This window comes from Nicotiana tabacum, chromosome 17, assembly GCF_000715075.1.
Source record: "Nicotiana tabacum cultivar K326 chromosome 17, ASM71507v2, whole genome shotgun sequence".
Lineage (NCBI taxonomy): Eukaryota > Viridiplantae > Streptophyta > Magnoliopsida > Solanales > Solanaceae > Nicotiana > Nicotiana tabacum.
The window spans coordinates 9,380,928-9,400,319 of NC_134096.1; the positions used below are offsets into that span (position 1 = coordinate 9,380,928).

General features: G+C 35.2%; 1 protein-coding gene across 6 annotated transcripts; it reads left to right on the top strand.

Moving 5' to 3' along the window:
* Positions 1-1,712: 1,712 nt before the first annotated feature.
* LOC107767500 (uncharacterized) lies at positions 1,713-15,884 on the top strand. 6 transcript variants are annotated; one of them, XM_075234000.1, is made up of 5 exons: positions 1,713-3,777; positions 5,141-5,213; positions 5,322-5,389; positions 5,689-6,200; positions 15,693-15,884. In XM_075234000.1, the coding sequence occupies exon 1, from the start codon at positions 1,875-1,877 to the stop codon at positions 3,660-3,662; it is 1,788 nt and encodes a 595-aa protein (XP_075090101.1). In that variant the 5' UTR covers positions 1,713-1,874; the 3' UTR covers positions 3,663-3,777; positions 5,141-5,213; positions 5,322-5,389; positions 5,689-6,200; positions 15,693-15,884. The 6 variants fall into 6 exon arrangements, with proteins under 6 accessions (XP_075090101.1, XP_075090098.1, XP_016441997.2 ...); XM_075233997.1 differs by lacking the exon at positions 15,693-15,884 and having other exon boundaries at positions 5,322-5,534; positions 5,689-6,632; XM_016586511.2 differs by lacking the exon at positions 15,693-15,884 and having other exon boundaries at positions 5,689-6,632.
* The last annotated feature ends 3,508 nt before the right edge of the window (positions 15,885-19,392 follow it).

Sequence of the window (19,392 nt, forward strand, 5' to 3'; positions counted from 1 at the left end):
ATATATTGTTTGCGGTTAATTCAATTAGTAAAAGCTTACAATAGATATGCATATTGATGTTGATATAGATCAACTTAAAGGCTTAATTTCTTTTTTCTTTTTCAATAGTATAGAGAAGAAGGATTTGCAACTGCTATGACTTCTGCTAAGGAAATTACATATGAGATGAATATAGAACCTGAATTTTGAAAGAAACGTGTAATATTTAGAAAGAAACAATTTGATGAGAATATTGATAACGAAATTACAAAGTTTCGTAAATAATCGTTTAGAGTTGATTACTTCTTATACATAGTAGACCAAGCCATTTTATCACTTCAAAATAAATTTGAAAAATTTAAAGCGTATGAAAAATATTTTTGGTTTCTTATTTAGTGGTAAAAAATTAAGATCACTAGATGATGAGAATTTGAAGAAACATTGTCTTAACCTTGAGCTTTCTATAACACATAATAGTTATTCTAATATTGATAATTTAGATTTATTTTTCGAATTAAAAGTGTTAAGAGAAATAATAAAAGTAGAAGATAATGATCTAATCGAAATACTCAATCAAATAAAAAGACTTGATTCTTTTCCAAATACATATATTGCTTATAGAATAATGCTAACAGTTCTTATAACTGTTGCCTCAGGCGAAAGAAGTTTTTCAAAACTAAAATTAATAAAATCTTATCTAAGATCAATAATGTCTCAAGAGAGATTGAATGGATTAGCTATATTATCAATTGAAAAGGAATTAATAGAACAAATCGATTATAAGATAATAATTAATGATTTTGCATCTAAAAAAGTTAGAAAAGTAGTTTTAAATTAAAATATATATGTCGATTTTTTTTTTAAAATTAGGGCCTCTCTGTGAATTTTGGCTTTAGGCCCCCAATCTTGTTGAGCCGGCCCTGCTGTATCGGCGGACATCCTCAGTGTATATTATCATAATAGGTATTTTAACGGCAAATGCCCATCTCTGTTAGATCTGCATGATGCAATTGCATGTATAACTAATACATAATAAATCATGACATTAGTAATAGCGTGATTTTTAATATACGGATAAGCATGCATATACCCCTATACAATGCATATTATTTTTAATATACCCAACAAAGGCGGCTCAACAAAGTCGGTGGCCTAAAGCCAAACCTTGATGAGTGACCTTAAGTTTTTTTAAAAAATAATATATTTTACCTCTTTACAATTAACATTATTCTATAAGCAATGTAGGTATTTTAAAAAGAAGCAAGTCTTTTTATCTGATCAAGTATTATCCTTTACTTGTATTATCTTTCTTTAATACTTTTACTTAAAAAAATAAGTCTAAACCATCAATATCTTTCGTGGTTAAGACAATGTCTTTCCAAATTCTCGTCACCTAGTTATATCAATTTCTTTTACCTCTAAATAGGAATCTAAAAATATTTTCATACGCTACTGGTTGTTCAAAATTTTGAAGTTTGATTTTCTTAGTTTATTAAAAAATTGTACCCTTTTTACTTCAAAATTTAATTTTCATAAATCTACTACATAGTGTAAAATGAGACCCCTAAAATTTTGGGGCCTAAAACCCTTGGTTTACTTGGCTTATGCTTGCACTGATACCCAACCAAATAGTAAATAAGAATTAATATAACATTACTAATATACCATATTAACAAGCTAGCCGTTACGCTAAAAAAATTGTTTGATGAATATGTCAAGTTTAATTCGCCAATTTCGGATAAACCCTTCTGTAAATAAGACACACGAACAACTTATGCTAAAAAATTAGGGCACACCGAGATAGAGCATCACTCTCACATCCACGGTAAATTTTGCAGCAATTCGACAAAGACTTTGATATCATAGTCGAAACTTCTCATTCTCTGCCATTGTAGATGAGGAAAATTTCTCTGCATTGCCCTCGCAATGGTATTCCCTTTATATATTTCTTTGATATTTATCCTTCTTGTTCGACAATTACAATCAGAGGCCATAGTAATACATCCATTGCAGTAAAGGGTAAGTTTGGGGTAAGTAGCAACTTTGAGAATGTCAAGTGTTTAGATGATGCTCTGACTCTATTCCACCAAATGATCAGAACGAAGCCTCTTCCGTCTCTTGTCGAATTCTCTAAATTATATAAGATTATGCTAAATATGAAGCATTACTCTGCTGTAGTTTCTCTTTTTGGAGAGATGCAGAAATCGTATATCCAGATTGATGGGTTCATCTTGAGTATCGTGATTAATAGTTATTGCCTGATGCATCGTGTTGATTGTGGATTTTCGGTGTTACCCATTTACTTGAAGAATGGCATTCCATTTAACGTTGTCACCTTTAACACCCTAATAAGGGGATTCTTTGCTGAAAATAAGGTCAAAGATGCAGTTAACTTGTTCAAAAAGTTAGCGAAAGAGAAGATTTGTGAGCCTAGTGAAGTCATGTATGGAACAGTCATGAATGGGCTCAGCAAAAGGGGCCATACTCAAAAAACTTTAAGTTTGCTCCGGTTAATGGAAGTAGGGAAAACTAAGCCAAGCATACATAACTACAACATTGTTATAGATGCGCTTTGCAAAGATAGAAACTTAGATGCTGCTATCAACCTTTTGAACGAGATGAAGCAGAAAGTCATTCCTCCAGACATAGTCACATATAATTCATTAATTGATGGTTTGTGTAAGCTTGGTCAGTGGGAAAAGGTTAGGACTTTGTTCGCTGAGATGGTAAATTTTAATATTTATCCAAATGTGCGCACCTTCACCATGGTGATTGATGGACTATGCAAAGAAGGGAAAGTTGAAGATGCCGAGGAAGTAATGAGACATATGAACGAAAAAGGTGTAGAGCCTAATATATTCACTTACAATGTGATAATGGATGGATATTGTTTGTGTGGTCAAATGGATAGAGCGAGGAGAATTTTTGATTTCATGATAGATAAGAGCATTGAGCCTGACATTATTTGCTATAACGTACTAATAAATGGATATTGTAAGAAAAAGAAATTGGCCGAGGCTATGCAAATGTTTCGTGAAATTTCTCAAAAGAGACCAAAACCTAATATGGTTACCTACAATACTATCTTGCAAGGTCTGTTTGAAGTTGGACGAATTGGCTCCGCAAAACAGGTATTCGCGGAGATGTTATCTACGGGGCCCATACCTGATTTATGCACTCATACCACTTTACTCGATGGTTATTTTAAGTATGGACTTGTTGAAGAAGCTATGTCTTATTTTAATAAGTTGGAAATAAAGAGAGTAAGTAGAGATATTGGATTTTACAATGCTGTCATTAATGGATTGTGCAAAAATGGTGAACTCGACAAAGCTCATGCTATTTTTGAGAAGCTTTCTATAATGGGATTGCTTCCTAATTCAAGAACATACAATACAATGATAACTGGATTTTGTCTGGAAGGGTTGTTAGATGAAGCTAAAGGTATGCTAAGAAAAATGGGGGACAACGGTTGTTTGCCAAATGAGGTCACTTACAACGTTATTGTGCAAGGATTTCTCAGGTATAGCAAAATTAGTGACATGGCAACTTTTATGAAGGAAATGGCCGGAAAGGGCTTCTCATTTGATGCAACTACAACTGAGTTACTGATAAACGTTATAACTAAGAACCCTTCCGTCCTTGACATGATACCACATTTTCACTCGAAAAATAAGAAGTGAATATTTCTTTCGCTTGGTTTATTCACTATCACTATGATACAATTTCCGTTTATCTCTGCGAAAGAAATGGCATCCAATTCAGTATCTGGAGCTTTCCAGGCAGGCTTATTACGAGGTACATCACTTTTGATATTTTGATTGTTTTTCCACTCTTCTTTATCTTGCAAATCAGATCTTACTGCCATCTTAATACCATAAATAATCTGAATTCCCTTATGTGTACACATTATAAGTCTAGGGATAACATTTCCCATGCTATTTAGTTATCTTTTGAGAAGCTATCACAATTGCCTGTGACTTATAAGTTGCTGTTGGAACAATCTTTTCAACATTTCTGAATTCTTGGTTACATCATCCTTAATTGGAACACAAGAACTGACTAGATCAACCCCATCCTTCTGTCCCCGAATCATATAATATGAATATTTGTGATTTTCCTGAAATTGAATTAGAAAGTTTAAAATCGATAGGGTATATTATAGGTGAACAATCAACACCGTATTCGAATTATTTAGGTATATATATTTGGAGGTTTATATGTGATCCCAGAATAGGATGTTTTATTGGGATTGACATTTTCATAGAACAATGAACGCCATTGACAAATATTGGGAACCGTCAACACTTGAAAGTAGGCTAGAGCTTCTCTAGCATTTATTGCAACCATTGTATATGTCAAAGTTAATTTCTTTTACATAAACTTAATTCAAGTAGGCTAACAATGATATGATTGAAGTTTTAACTTGCAAAATTTAGCCATCAAAGACCTTTTTTTTTCTCTGAAAATTTCTTTTGTTAGGAAAAATTTTCTGTGTCACGCGAATTTTGCTTTCAGTTTTCTGAAAAGTATCTTAAGCTAGCCTTTAATAAAATAATTCGTCATACCCCTAAACAGAATTGTAATAAGGACAAAAATGAAACAAGCTTTTTAGCAGTTGTATTGTATAATTCGCCTAATAATGTCAACATTCCAACACTAGCTTTAGGTGTGGTGCCAAACATGCATGTCCTTAAAGTGTGCAACTTTCTATCCTGCAGTTATTTCACTCTGACCTTTACTTCACTCCAATTCTCCTTAAATTCTCCCACCCCACAAAAAGATAAGAAAAAAAGTGAGGGAAAATAGAGAAAAATGGAATTCTTGAAATGTTTCTTAGGTATTCTTGTTCTTGTTATGGTATTTTCTGTGTCCAATGGAGATCCTCTAGTTCCAGCATTAAACATTTTTGGAGACTGTGTAGTTGATGTTGGAAATAATAACAATTAAAGTACACTGAAAGTACACTTAAAAGCTTATGAATTTTCATCTGATAATACAAGCAATTTGCCAGGCCTAAAAGTTTTGAATCTCCATTTTCTACTGTCTAGTATTTGCAAGATGATTTACTAGATGCCAACACAAATAGCTGGTCTTTGTACTTTGTTCTCCTTCTTTTTGCCAATTTGCTTCCTCTCTCTCATTAACTCTCTTGAACCAGAAGATCCCTGGAGAACCATATCACAGGGAAGATCATCCATGCAACGAAAGTTGGGGACATTATGACAGAAAAGGTAAATTTCAAGGCTCTTCTTGTCATAAAAGAAATTTGCAGCACCGAAATTAGATTGCGAGACATATTATTACATGATATCAAATTTTGTTTATGTGTGGGTTTGCAGAACAAGCTTATCGCGGTCACACTCACACCAAAAACTAAAGTTCTGAAAGCGATGCAACTGATAACAAGGTAAGCTTAAATACTTCACAACATGTTAAGAATAATTTAATGTGGCAGTCCACCAAGTGTCCTTATACAAGAATTTTATTATTTGTAGCACCCAAGGGGTGCTTAGGATGTGCAGTACAAAATATAAAATTCAGTTTTGTTGCACGTGAGATGAACTTAGAAAATCTATCATCCTCTCAGTTTCCTGTACATTTTTTGTTCTTACACCAAAAAAACTAAAAGAGTTATACATCTATATTTTAAATTATAAATATTCTCTTTTTTGCCTTCAAAGTATCTTTTGTTTCCTTTATTTCCAGACCATCCACTAAACAATTGCTGGTACAGTGTTCCAAATTGTCCTGGCAGCTATTTGAAGTCGGACTACCCTTATCCATCTCAGCAGCAGTTCTTTCGGAGTTTCCGACATGCACCGTTTTAGATCAAATAAATTAAAAAATATGTACCAAATCTGAGCTGTAAACATGCAATGTGTGAATAAGTGCCTTGCATCTTCCTAGCCTTCTTCACAGAGGATACACCTGTTGCGATTATTTGAGTCAAAGATACCTCTCTTACCACTAGCTGTGTGAGGCATCCAACCTTGTAAGGGGCTTTGTTTTCTCCATATCAATTTCCAAGGCCAGATATGGTGTTGCCAACTACTTTGGGAGAACACCTCATAGCCTGATTTTATCGGGAATAATGCCGCATTTGTGTTCCTTCTATTCTGTCTTGTCTGGTTCTGGTTGCAGCCCGTGGCATCCTTCATTCACTTGCAAAGATTGGCTCATTTCGTCCATTTCACAGTCATTACACCTTCTTTTCTAAGGTATGTTCCATCCTTGTGGAGACTAATACACTTCTTTTGTTGCATGATGATTAGTTGCAAAGCTGAAAATCTTGGGAAATTTCTCCTTGAGTGGTCTGTTCCCTATCCATCTGTCTTGCTTGAAGAGGATTTTCCTACCATCTCCGAGTTCAATGTGAATGTGCTCTGACTCTGAGAATTTACCCCATAAGTTTCTGATATATTTCCAATTTGACATCAGCATCTTTAGTGCTCTTCTGTTATTCTTATACAAGAGAATGGTGGGGATAGGGAGTGGCCCGGCCCAGCCAGCAGGGGCGGAGCCACAAGGCTGCATATGGGTTCGGCAGAACCTAGTAGTTTTGGCTCAGACCCTGTTTTTTGGTTAAAAAATTCATTTAATATGTATAAATAATTTATTCAGAACCCAATAAATTTATGCCTTTTCTAAAATTTGGAACCCATAAACTCAAAATTCTAACTCCGCCTCTGGCCAGGTGGTACATAGAGAGAACTTTAGACAATATTTTATCTATTACATTACTTTGACAGTGTAAACTGGAATTCTTCTTCAGGCTTATGGAGTAACATATATTTAATTTCTGAATGTCAGCTTTGATTTTTTGTTAATCTAATTCTCCTTCATTAACGTAATAAAGTGCATTTGAAGTTTATGAATTCATGCTGATATTTTCTTGTTGCATTGTCTTGCCTTGATTTGGCCTTGTGAATAGAAGCATTATAGAATAACGCTGATTGAAGGCTTGACATAAATTTGAAACTGGAATATCACAATATAAGAAATAAATAAGATAGAATTATGGGTATATCCTAGAGGTAAAAAAGATAAGATAGTATATGCTTGCATCAGGGTATACTGCCTACATCACACCCCCTTGGGATGCGGCCCTTTCCGGACCCTGCTTGAATGCGGAATGCTTTGTGCACCGGGATGCCCTCCTTGAGGTAAAAAAAAGAAGGAATTATTAATAATATGTGGCATGGTGCAAACTCTCCTATTAAATGTAGGAATAAAATAATTGAATGGCTTCGTTTATATTAGCGGTGGCAAATGGGCGGGTTGGACTGTAATTAGGCGGGTTAAAATGGGCTGAGCTAATAAATGAGTCATTGTCCAACCCTGCACAAATGTTACTTTGATTGAAATGGGTTGGGTCAATATAGGCTAAACAATGGGTTATAGCCTAATCCGTCCAACTTGACCCATTATTTTTACAATGTAATATCCTTATGTTTTTTCTTGTATGACAGCCAATGCCATGAGAAATTTTTACTTTTTTCGTATCTATTTTCTATGAGGTAGGGATAAGTTCTGCGTACACACTACCCTCCCCATATCCCATTTATGAGATCAAACTGGGTTCGTTGTTGTTGTCGTCTCTTATTTTGAATTTTCTTTTTCTAAGACACCATCAGCAGCTCTTTCTATGACTAAGATCACAACTAATTCGATTTATTAGATATTGTAGTATTGACCTTGCTAAATGTTGTAATTGATAAAAAATAAATGGAAATTTTATAGAATCATTTAATATGCAAGGTAAATTTTTAAGATTAAATTAATTCCTATTTTATTTTTAAATATTCTAAAGAGTATGATTGATCCACAACGTGATTTATAGAAAGATCAAATGTTTTGACCATATAAAATAATTCTATTTCATCTTGAGATTATAAATTAAAATTCACCTTTCTTGACAAGGAATTACTCAATATTTTTATTTGATTGAGCATCAGTGAAGGTTCACGATATGTCCAGCTTCAAGAGAGAATTTTGGGCATTCGCATGGGTCATATTTGGGCACTATCATGGGTCAGTTTGGGCTAGTGTTTTTTCATGAGTTACTTTGGGCTAGCCCAAATCAGCCTATCATCAAAATCGCTCTAGCCTAAACCCATTAATACTTAGGTGGGTTGGGAGGGTTACATGGGTTTGGGCCTGCTTTGCCACCCCTAGTTTATATCGTAAAGCTACTTTTCCTCTAAGTTGCTCGGACACGGGTGCGGATCTAGTGGTCGGATCCTTTGAGATGTAACTTTTAAGATTGGGGGATATGGATCCTAGTACGGATACGGGTGCGGGAATTCGGCTAAAAATAATTCTAAAAAATAAAAATATAAAAATCTCTAAACTATGAGAAATTTTGTGAAATAATTATGTATAGCTTGTAAAGTATGGATTTCTTTTTTATTCTCAAGTTGTAGATAAGTAAGAGATAATGTTATTTTTTCAAATTTACCTTATTTTTGGTTCTGATTTCGAGAATCAAATTGTATCTCGTCTAAAATTTTTCGTACGTCGTGGTCAAAGTCCCAAAATAGGTTACCAAATCCGGTACGGATCCCATACCCACACCCATACTAGTATCATGTCGACACGGGTGCGGCACTTAAATTGCCGTGTCGGAGCAACTTAGCTTTTCCTTCTCTTACGCAAACACAAGTCATTCCTCTTTTATGTGTTTGCACCGGCATTTTTCCAACCGTTATCGAGCTTTTTTGTACCTAGTGCATTTCCATCTTCTATTTTGAAGCTTTACTGCATTCTAGCATAGAAGATTCCCCTTCTTGCCATGTTAATTGATGACTTGGCAACAAGCGGAACCTTCTAAATAATATATTTAATACTTTTAAGTACATGACTTGGACTTGCTTGCGGCTTGGGCGCTGGTCGGGCCGGACCTTCATATAAAAGGCTATTTTTCATTTTTGTGTTTACTTATTTATTTGATTATTTGTAAGACAGGTTTTAGTTTTACTTTAAGCTTAAACTAGTATCTGTACCCGCGCGATGCGCGGATCGATTCAAAAAAAAAAGAGCGAAAAGAGATACATGTATATTGCAGATTAAATTTAGCGATCGCAATCAAAACAATTAAAATAAAAAATAAATAGATGAATTTCATCAGATTGTCTTTATATTATTGTTGGCAAGGACTACCAATCCGAAGTGACTTGTTAAAAATGGACCTAAAGCGTGAAATATTTGGTCTTGTTTTTTATGTAAAACATTTGTTCATCATTATGAGTTAAAAACTTAGCAGTTGAAGAAGAATCTAAAAGTTTAATTTCTTCGCGAAAAATCAGCTAACTCATTTAGCTTTGCTAATATATCCAACGGCTTGCTACTTCCTTTTAATAAGCTACATGACAACAAAAAAAAAATTAACGAGAGACCAAATATATACTCCTACTAATCCATAAGGACTTAGAGTATGTTCTACATTAGTTGATCAAATAAATCGACCAACTTACTTGAATTACCGTCAATATAGTTTTTAAATATCTCAAATATCATGGATTAAATTAGATAAGAACTACTTCATTATAGTGTGCTCTATTGATAATTTTGTAACCACAAAAGTTGCTAGTGGCATATGGAGCCTATCCGATATTAAAGAATAGATGTGATTTAATGGAGAAGCATCCAATCTCTGCAAGAAATAATAGTACTTCTTTCCAATCCTTTCTTCATCAAGGATATGAACCAACTCCGAAAGAATAGTACTTGTTTGCAAGAAATTGTCTGCAATTTGTAAAAGCAAAAAACGTGATTAAATGACAAATAATATAAGATTGCAATTTGCAATCCAGTCTAGAACATAAGATTTACACCACCTTCGTCTATTTGAAATACTAAAAACATGAAGCAAATGAACTGCTTTAATCGAATTCAACACTCACTGCTACAACCGCAATATCTTAAATCAGAAATGTATAATTACAGCCTGCATGATCAAATTCATATCTTAATAAAGTAATTCTTCTTGCGGGAGAAAACGGAAAATCAAAAGGAAAAAGTAAACATAAACTATGAGGAGGAAGTTATATTCTTAAATCTTATTAGCCTTATGCTCTGTTTCAACTACCAATTATTTATTTCCTCTCTTAGAAGATCAAGCCCACCTTCCTTCCTTGGTGCGGTGGGGGAAGGGTGGGAATGAAAGCATTATGGACAATGAAAAAACATACTACTGAAAATATCATTTTCTAACAATATGACATTTGCTTGATATTTTGTAAAACAATTAAAAGCTCACTTCTATAAATACTTCGTGTATAATAGAACACATAGATGAAGTTGTGCATGATAATCATAGTCCTATTTCTGATTATATTTCATTTAATTGAGTAAAAGAAAAGAAACTATTAAAATGTAAAATGTGAGATAACTTGGAGGGAGAATTCTGGGTAAAGAAAGTTATAACATAAACTTGAACAAAGAGTCAAAGAGATCATGGCTAAACTTGGAAAGTAAAAGAGTAGAAATCCTACTATGGCATACCTAATGTTCAAAATAAAGAACACCACCCTGAGCTAGGGTCCAATAGAGAGTGAAAGATAGAAGTTTAAGGGGAAAAGAATGTAGACGGCAATATCTGCAACCAAGATTTACAGCAAATTGACCTGAAAAATCAAGCTGAAAATGAAGAAGTTGTTACTAAAGAAAATGTACTCTAGTTTCTGAAAAATCAAGCAAATTGATTCACCAACTCCAACCTCTAGCAATTCTTTTATCAAGATGCTATATGGAAAATCTAGTTATAGGTAATTCTACAGAAAAAAGTGCAAGCAGAATACCAAGTGGCCTAATATTCACATAGTTAACTTCGTGGGTTTATCAAAGAACTTTTCCGTGAGACTTATCCTCTGATTGTGGATGAATGGAAGGGAAAGTAGAAAGAGGGAAAATAGAAAATGACTTTAAAAACTTGGTATTTAAATGAAGGGTAGACAACAACTTTGCTTCAAAAAGTTAGTTAGTAGAAGTATGTCTAATGGCTACTATAAATATTTTGTACTGCTTCTACAGATTACAAAAGAAAAAAAAAGAGGAAAAAGAGCAACCCTCTTTTGTACTGTTTTACTTACTAATAGTAATGATGCAAGCCAAAACAACATAGAGATTCACAAAGGACACCTAAAAGTAACATAAGTTCAGAATAAAAAGGTAATATTTTTAGTACCTGTCCAGATCAAGGATTGGACTATTAACTACAATAAAATGCCACGCTTGATTGTAGCAAAGTGATTCTGCAAACCAAAACATCCTTGTATATGTTTCTAAGAAGATAAAGAAAAGGAGAAAGAATGATGCAACTTTGCTTTAAAAAGTTAATTAGGAGAATTATGTCTAATGGCCGCTATAAACATTTTTGTACTGCTTATACATATCACGTCCATGAATATTTATTCACTTCTTTCTTACTGTGATTCATACGTGCCTCCATGAAATTGTGGTAGTGAGTAAACGTTCTAAACATGAGCATTCCTAGGGAAATAGCAATATAAATATAAAGTAGCTAAACACTTTCAAATAGCTATATTGCTATTTGAAAGGATTTGATAATTCTATATCAAATAGCTATGTTGCTAAACACTTTATATTTATAATATGTCCTTATTTAACTGATTAAGAGGGTACATGCACTTCATAGAATTCCGAAGGAATAGAATTTACTAACATTTCTTTTCGTTTAGTCCTTCTCATGTTTCAGCTTTATTCCAAATAAATGTTTACATTCTGAATTATGCCATGAAACTAATATGAAAATTTAACACCATAACAGTTTGATTTTTATATTCAAATAATTCCATTATATCTTTACTAATAAAACTTATTCCGACTACTATGTCATACCTTGAAGCAACCAATGAAAAGTGAAATGATGGTTGCTAGTCCATCTTCCTGCAACTGTACAATTTAAATAAAGTGATTGCCTGCAAATAGATAAATAATTTAACATTAAAAAAATATCATTTTACTGGAAATTTTCAGGGAGACTTTATTCTCCCAAGAAAAGAAAAGTGGAAGGTAAAAGTGAAGATGAAGATTCAACAAATTATTTACACTAAGTGTAAGAGTACCATACAAGTCAAAACACCAAGTCATCTACTAAATTACAATATATGAAAAAGTATAGTATAGCAAAAACAGAATACTAAAGCTTAAAAATCATAGCAGAAGGAACTTTAAATGATAAACAATAGTAACCATGTAAACGGCCTATGTTACTGTCATTCATCATACGCAAGAATTCATAAGAAGCATCAAATTTTCCCATTTTACAATACCCATCAATGAAAGGAGTATAGGTAAAGTTTCCCACTTCAGGTGTCTTTCCTAAAGAAATCCTATGTGTCTGTTCATTCTATAGCCTTCCAAACAGTGAGTTGTATACCACCATAGTAAATATATGGTATCGTATAATAAGACATTGATAAGAGTTTATGTTATCAAGAATAAAGGCATACACAATAGTTATTGATTCATTAACGATAGACCTTCATGAATGCTTTCAAAGGACATATTCAATTCTTGTTGTAATATCATTTTTATTTCACTTTTGTGCCAAGGTATTTCTCTTTGACTTTTGATATTAAACTGATGAACACCTGGTGCTACAGGTCAGGTAACCCAAGCTCGGTTGTAGCACAACCATCGGATGTTAGTAATCGATTTGGAACTTTACCAAGGGGAATTAAGTTCCTAAAAATTTACTAAAAGACGTGTAACTAACAAAATAAAAATTATCAATGTTCCTTTGTTAGAGTTTTCATTTGGCATGTGATGTCATTCTGATCATTAGCTAAAATAGATGTACAAACCCATTTCCTTAAGTTGTTGGTTGAACCTCTGGATAAGATCACAACAACAACAACAACCCAGTAAAATTTCACTAATGGGGTCTGAGAGGGTAGTGTGTACGCAGACCTTACCCCTACCTCGAAGGAGTAGAGAGGCTGTTTCCGAAAGACCCTCGGCTCAAAAAAATAAAAAGACAAAAGGGCAAAAAGGGAGACAATACTAGTATCACAACAACAATCATAGGATAAATAGGAACACCATGAAATCCAGAAGAAAGATGCAAAGCAAAGGGAGACAATATTAGTAAATATTAGTATCACCACAACAATCATAAGAAAAATAGGAACACCATGAAATCTAAAAGAAAGATGTAAAGAAAAAGCGATAGCTAGTAAATAGGACATGCACTGAAAAACGAAATAATAAGCCACAATATTCCCACTAGTTACCTTAGACAAAAACCCTACATGGCTAGTCCCACCATGGTATGAAGTAAGGCACGACTCAACTACCTCCTAACCTACAACCCTAATACTCGACCTTCACATCTTCCTATTAAGTGTCATGTCCTCGGAAATCTGGAGCCTCGCCAAATCCTGCCTGATCACCTCTCCCCAATACTTCTTAGGCCGCCCTCTATCTCTTCTCGTGCCCTCCGCAACCAGCTGCTCACACCTCCGTACCGGAGCACCTGGGCTTCTGCTCTAAACATGTCCGAACCATATAAGTCTCGCTTCCCGTATCTTGTCATCAATGGGAGCCACATGCACCTTCTCCCGAATATCATCATTCCTAATCTTATCTATCGTAGTGTGCCCGCACATCTACCGCAACATCCTCATTTCTGCTACTTTCATCTTCTGGATATGTGAGTTCTTAACGGGCCAACACTCAACCCCATACATCATGGCCGGTCTAACAACCGCTTTATAAAACTTACCTTTGAGTATCGGTGGCACTCTCTTGTCACACAGGACTCCAGATGCTAACCTCCACTTCATCCATCCTACCCCAATACGGTGTGTGACATCCTCGTCGATCTCCCCTCCCCCTGGATAACCGAACCAAGGTACTTGAAGTTGCCTCTACTCGGGATGACCTGCGAATCAAGCCTCACATCCACGCCAACTTCCCCTGGCTCAGTGCTGAACTTACACTCCAGGCATTCCGTCTTCGTCCTGCTCAGCTTGAAACCCTTAGACTCAAGAGCTTGTCTCCAAACCTCCAGCCTCTTGTTAACACCGGCTCGCGACTCATCAATCAGAACTATATCATCAGCGAATAGCATGCACCATGGCACATCCCCTTGAATATGGTGTGTTAACGCGTCCATCACCAGGGCGAATAAGAATGGACTAAGCGTAGAACCTTGGTGTAATCCCATTACAACCGGAAAATACTCAGAGTCGCTTCCTACTGTCCTAACCCGAGTCTTAGCCCCATTATACATGTCCTTAATCGCCATAATGTAGGGAACCGACACACCTTTTGCCTCCAGGCATCTCCAAAGAATTTCTCTAGGAACCTTGTCATACGCTTTCTCTAGGTCAATAAACACCATGTGCAGATCCTTCTTCCTCTCTTTGTATAGTTCCACCAACCTTCTAACAAGGTGTATAGCTTCTGTAGTCGAACGACCCGGCATGAACCCGAACTGGTTGTCGGATACAAACATTGTCATCCTCACCCTCGCTTCAACCACCCTCTCCCACACTTTCTTGGTATGACTCAGTTCGGGTTAAATGAAAAAGTTAAATGTATTTCTAATTAGTTAAATGAAAAAGTTATTCCGTATAAGACTTTAATAGATGAAACTCAATTCTTAGTAGTGTATTTCTAATTTTATTGAACAATTTAGAACAGAAAAGAAAGAAGCAAAAAGAACGGAAAGCGAAAAATTGCTTGTGAAGTGGATAGGGGAAGTGAGCCAAAGAATTGACTTGTTTCCCCACAACTGTGATATCCCACAATAGATAGACGTCTACCTGCTACGAATTAGGCATTGTGTTTAAATTAAAAATTATAGAAGCTATTGAGCTTTGTGGCCGCGTCGACGACAAAGCAAACATACCTTCATAAACGCATATCAAACATAGCAGCATCAATTAGTAGGAGAACAATAATATGCTTATAATTAATGTACCAAATTATCTATGATAACATGGTTCATTGAACTTACAATGAAAAAGATAGAATAACTTCTATCCAGAATTCCTGCTTGATGTGCACAAAGGAGAAAGAATTACTGATTGTTAAAGTAGAAAACTGATTTCAAAAGGGAGTGAAATCATATTACTGAGAATCCCAACAGAATAATGGGTGGGTTAGGAGTTAGAAATCGTGATGTGAGATCGTGGGAATGAAAGTCGAATCTGTAAGAATTGGTATGTTTCAAGGTTCACGCGTTGAGGGAGGATTTATATTAAGCGTGAGTTTCAGTATATAATTTTAATTTGAAAAAACTATTTCCTTTAAAAAAACATAGATATTTTATTATTTTGAAATTCAAATTTTAAAAATAAACTAATTTTACCTAACTTAACTAATATTGTCTCAAAATTGCCACATGTCATTTTCTTCACACGATACTTGGCAAATTCTCATGGCTGACTTCCTTCCTATTAATAATAGATAGATCTAAGTTTATGTTCTGAATTCTAAGTGAAATACGTTTTCCGTTTTCTGAATAGCCTTCTTCAACCTCTATAAATTACGCCTTCTTTGAAAGTGGCTTATCGATTGGCAGTACACTTTTTGGCTTTATCATATCCCTAAGAAAGTTGTCTTTACTCTCCTAAGTAGTATACACCCAATATTTCTTGAAGGACAATGATTTTTCACGCTTCAAAGTTTCTTTTCAATTTTTTCTTTCTATTTATCTGACACGACATGCCACTTGCCAGATAACCGCATCAAGCACATTCCTGTTGTTGATCAGACTGGTATGAGGTGTCCGCTGAAGATGTTGTCCGTGATGTTGCAAGTGAGAACAGGAACGATCTGAACCGTGTAAATGCTTACATATAAGGAGGTTACTAGATGATGATGATAATAAATAAATGGATCAATCCCTTAATCTTGTATATATTTGCATGCTTCGTTTACTACACTACTTTTCTGGTTATGTGCTTATAATAGGCTGTTTTTAAGACGACTATTCCTTTAAACAAAACAAATAGTCTGTTTGGATTAATATTGGCATATACTCGAGAGCATTTAGTGGTTCTTTTACTTGTTTGAAAGATCTTATAAGACAGGTTCCAACATAGTATAAAATGATATTATTAAGGTTCCTAGTTATATTAACTAGTAAGTTTTCCTTTTTGAACAAAAATATTTAGGTTCCCTCTATTTAGTTCAAAATCCCCTTGAAGTGTTTTGGTTCAATTTTTAGTATTTGTCAAAAGAAGTGCATTACTTGTTAATGGCATAAAAACTACCATCAATTGTTATTATATGTGTTATTAAGGGTAGTAGCTATTATTGCCGAGGTGGACAGGGCAACAAGTTTAAACTCTTGTTCAATGGCTAAAGTTTTTCATGCCCTGAAATAGGCCATTGCAACTCATTTTTCGTCTTAGTTTTATCATTCTTTCGTCTTAGTATGAAGACTTCACTCTTTTCCCAACAACAACAACAACAACATACCTAGTATTATCCCACACCGTGGAGTCTGGGGAGGGTAGTGTGTACGCATACTTTACCCCTACTTTGTGAGGATAGTGAGGCTATATCCAACCCCTACCTTGTGAGGATAGTGAGGTTGTATCCAATAGATCCTTGGCTCAGGAAAGCATAAGCACCATATTAATAAAAATATAGACAAGAAGGGACATCGCCAAAAGGTCATATAAAAGCAGAATAAAAATAACATATATCGTAAAAATACTAAAAAGCATAAAAGCTCCCATGCACACTTTTCGAGGTTAGAAAATACCACTTCTTTTCCGACATGATCTAAAAAATTTCTGCGTTTTTTCAGAGTTTTATTTTTAATCGTTCATCAGTGATTAATCCTAAAACTTCTTTTGTTTCTTTACGGGGGAAGATAAGATTTATTTTAACTCAAGTTTCAAATCCTATGAAATTACAAGAACATATTCAAGGTCTGAAATCTGGTTCGACTGCGTTGAATGCAGCGGAAATTTGTTTAGGAGAGATACTTTAAGTTATAAAGTCATGAAGTGGATTGTACATGTTCTTAACATGGCATCAAAGATCCAGACTTTGTCAATCAAACGTTGGAAAACATAAGATCTCTTTGCACAGTTCTATGGTACACTCAAATACAACAAATATGGAAGGTACATCAGCACTATTGCTGTACAAGGAGAAAGCATATCAATCACAAATATTTTTTAGGGGACTTCAAAGGAAGGCTGGGGAAGATAGCATTAAAGATAGAAAGATTCAAAAATGCATCACACATGACAATACATAATGTCTCCAGCTCTCCCATTGATTCTCCTTTTGTTGAAGTAGTCAGGGGCAACAAATGGTCAATATCAGGGACTAAAGCATCGCCGATAAGAACTCAAAAATCCAAAATCGTCATCTCTGGAAATTCTGAAACAAAAGAGATATTCTGGAGAGAAATATCATTGGTAGATTCAACAACCACTTACAGGACACCCAACACTCAATGATGTTCGGAGATGGGTCACCTCAGTCTGGAAGAGCACGCATGGAATCAATGTCTATGAGATGAATGATTCTTACTTTTTGTTTAAACTTCCAACAAGGAAAGCTGCTAAACATATTCTTACAGGTGAATGGAGTTGGAAAAAGGTGAAGATGAGTCTTGATTGGTGGTCTCCTACAGTCGAATGTTGGACAAATACGACAGAAAAAAGTTGGGTCTAGATTTGTCTTTTAAGGCTTCCTCTAAACCTATGGTCTCAAAAGGTCTTTCAAGAAATCGAAAACTTTTGCGGCAGATGGATTGAAACCAGAAAAAGAAGCCAGTTTACGAAATCATATGAGATGGGCTAGGATTAAAGTGAACAGAGATGGAGAAAATGTTTCAAAGGTAGTGGAGGTTGAAATCGATGGGTATATTTACACCATTCCGATCTGGTGCGAGATTCCGGCAACAGTGGTGGTTGGCGACAGGTTTGGTGATAAAAGTACCGTTACAGCTATGGAGTCTAGGGTCAACAGACTCTATAAAGAGGGGATTGATGGTACTTTGGTTTTCTCACCAAACCCTAGATCACGTGAGCACATCGAAGGATGCAAAGAATCTCAAATTAAAGATATGTGAAGAGGCATGTGATATTTTAAACCCATAAATACCTGATCCTATTATTATTCACAATTTGACTTTGGGCCGAATGCAGTCATGCCCAATTGATCCTATAATAATAAGTGAGACCCAAGGCTGATGGATATCATTTATGGACCAGAAACCATGATTCTTGAATTATAAACACACCCACACAAGATATCTGCAGAATGTTCGAGTATTCTCCTCGAGAACAACACAAAAAAACATCGAAAATCAAATCCAACCTGCTCTCAACTTCAACTCTTCAGAGATAGACGAAGATCAGATCGAAGGTGGTTCCTGGTAGTTACAAGCATGGAAGAAGTAGAGATTCCTCACCAAAGTGACCAGCTGACTTCAAATATGCAATTGATTGAAGTTACAGGGGAACAACCATGGGTGTTGGAATATGCAGAGCCAACCAATGTCCAACCACAAGATGATGAGACGGATGCAATTCTCTGGGTACATAGCAATATAATTAGATTGATTAACAAATTTGGCGTGGATTTAAAAGGGTGCGAAAAAAGGCTTTTGCTCTTTTTAGGAAAATTGATAGCAGGAGGAAGAATAACAACCCAGTTCCAGTGCCAGAGACTCCTCCAAATCCGAGATGGAAAGGTATACAGGAACTCAAAAGTCTTGTTAAGTTTAATGTAAATTTCAAAAGAAACGGGGACAGAAACAAGGGGGAGCTACAATCAGTTGTTGATCCATGAAGATAAATATAATCTCATGGAACGTTAGGGGAATAAACAATAGGGGAAAAGGAGCACGTTACCGAGTTTGATACATATATGGAAAGCTGATATTTACTGTTTACAAGAAACTAAGGTCGAAGGGGATATAAATGAATATGTGAATCAACTCTGGGCCAGTAGATGGATGAAGTATGAATTTTTACTTGCAAATGGTACTAGAGTGAGGATTCTAATAATGTGGGGCAACCGAGTTTGGAAGGGGAAAGTCACATGCACTGGAATTAATTCCTTAACTTGTAATTTCATTGCAATGACTCAAGATTTTTCGTGGCATCTAACATGGGTATATGCCCCAAATAGAAGAAGAGAAATGCAAGGTATATGGAGAGAAATCGGAGTAGCTAGGGGCCTTTGTGGAGATCTTTGGATGGTATGTGGTGATTTTAATACTCCCAGGTTCATCTTATAAAAGAAGAACTGCATTATGGTCACCGGGGATATGACTTAATTCTCAAATTTCATAGATGATATGGAGCTTGTGGATCTCCCACTAAATGGAGGTCTATATACATGGAATTGGGGGGAGGGGCAGTCAAGATTCTTCTTCCAGAATTGACAAATTCCTCATCTCAACTA

Coding starts and splice junctions, on each gene's coding strand:
- LOC107767500 (XM_075234000.1), top strand. CDS start 1,875: ATGAGGAAAATTTCTCTGCATTGCCCTCGCAATGGTATTCCCTTTATA.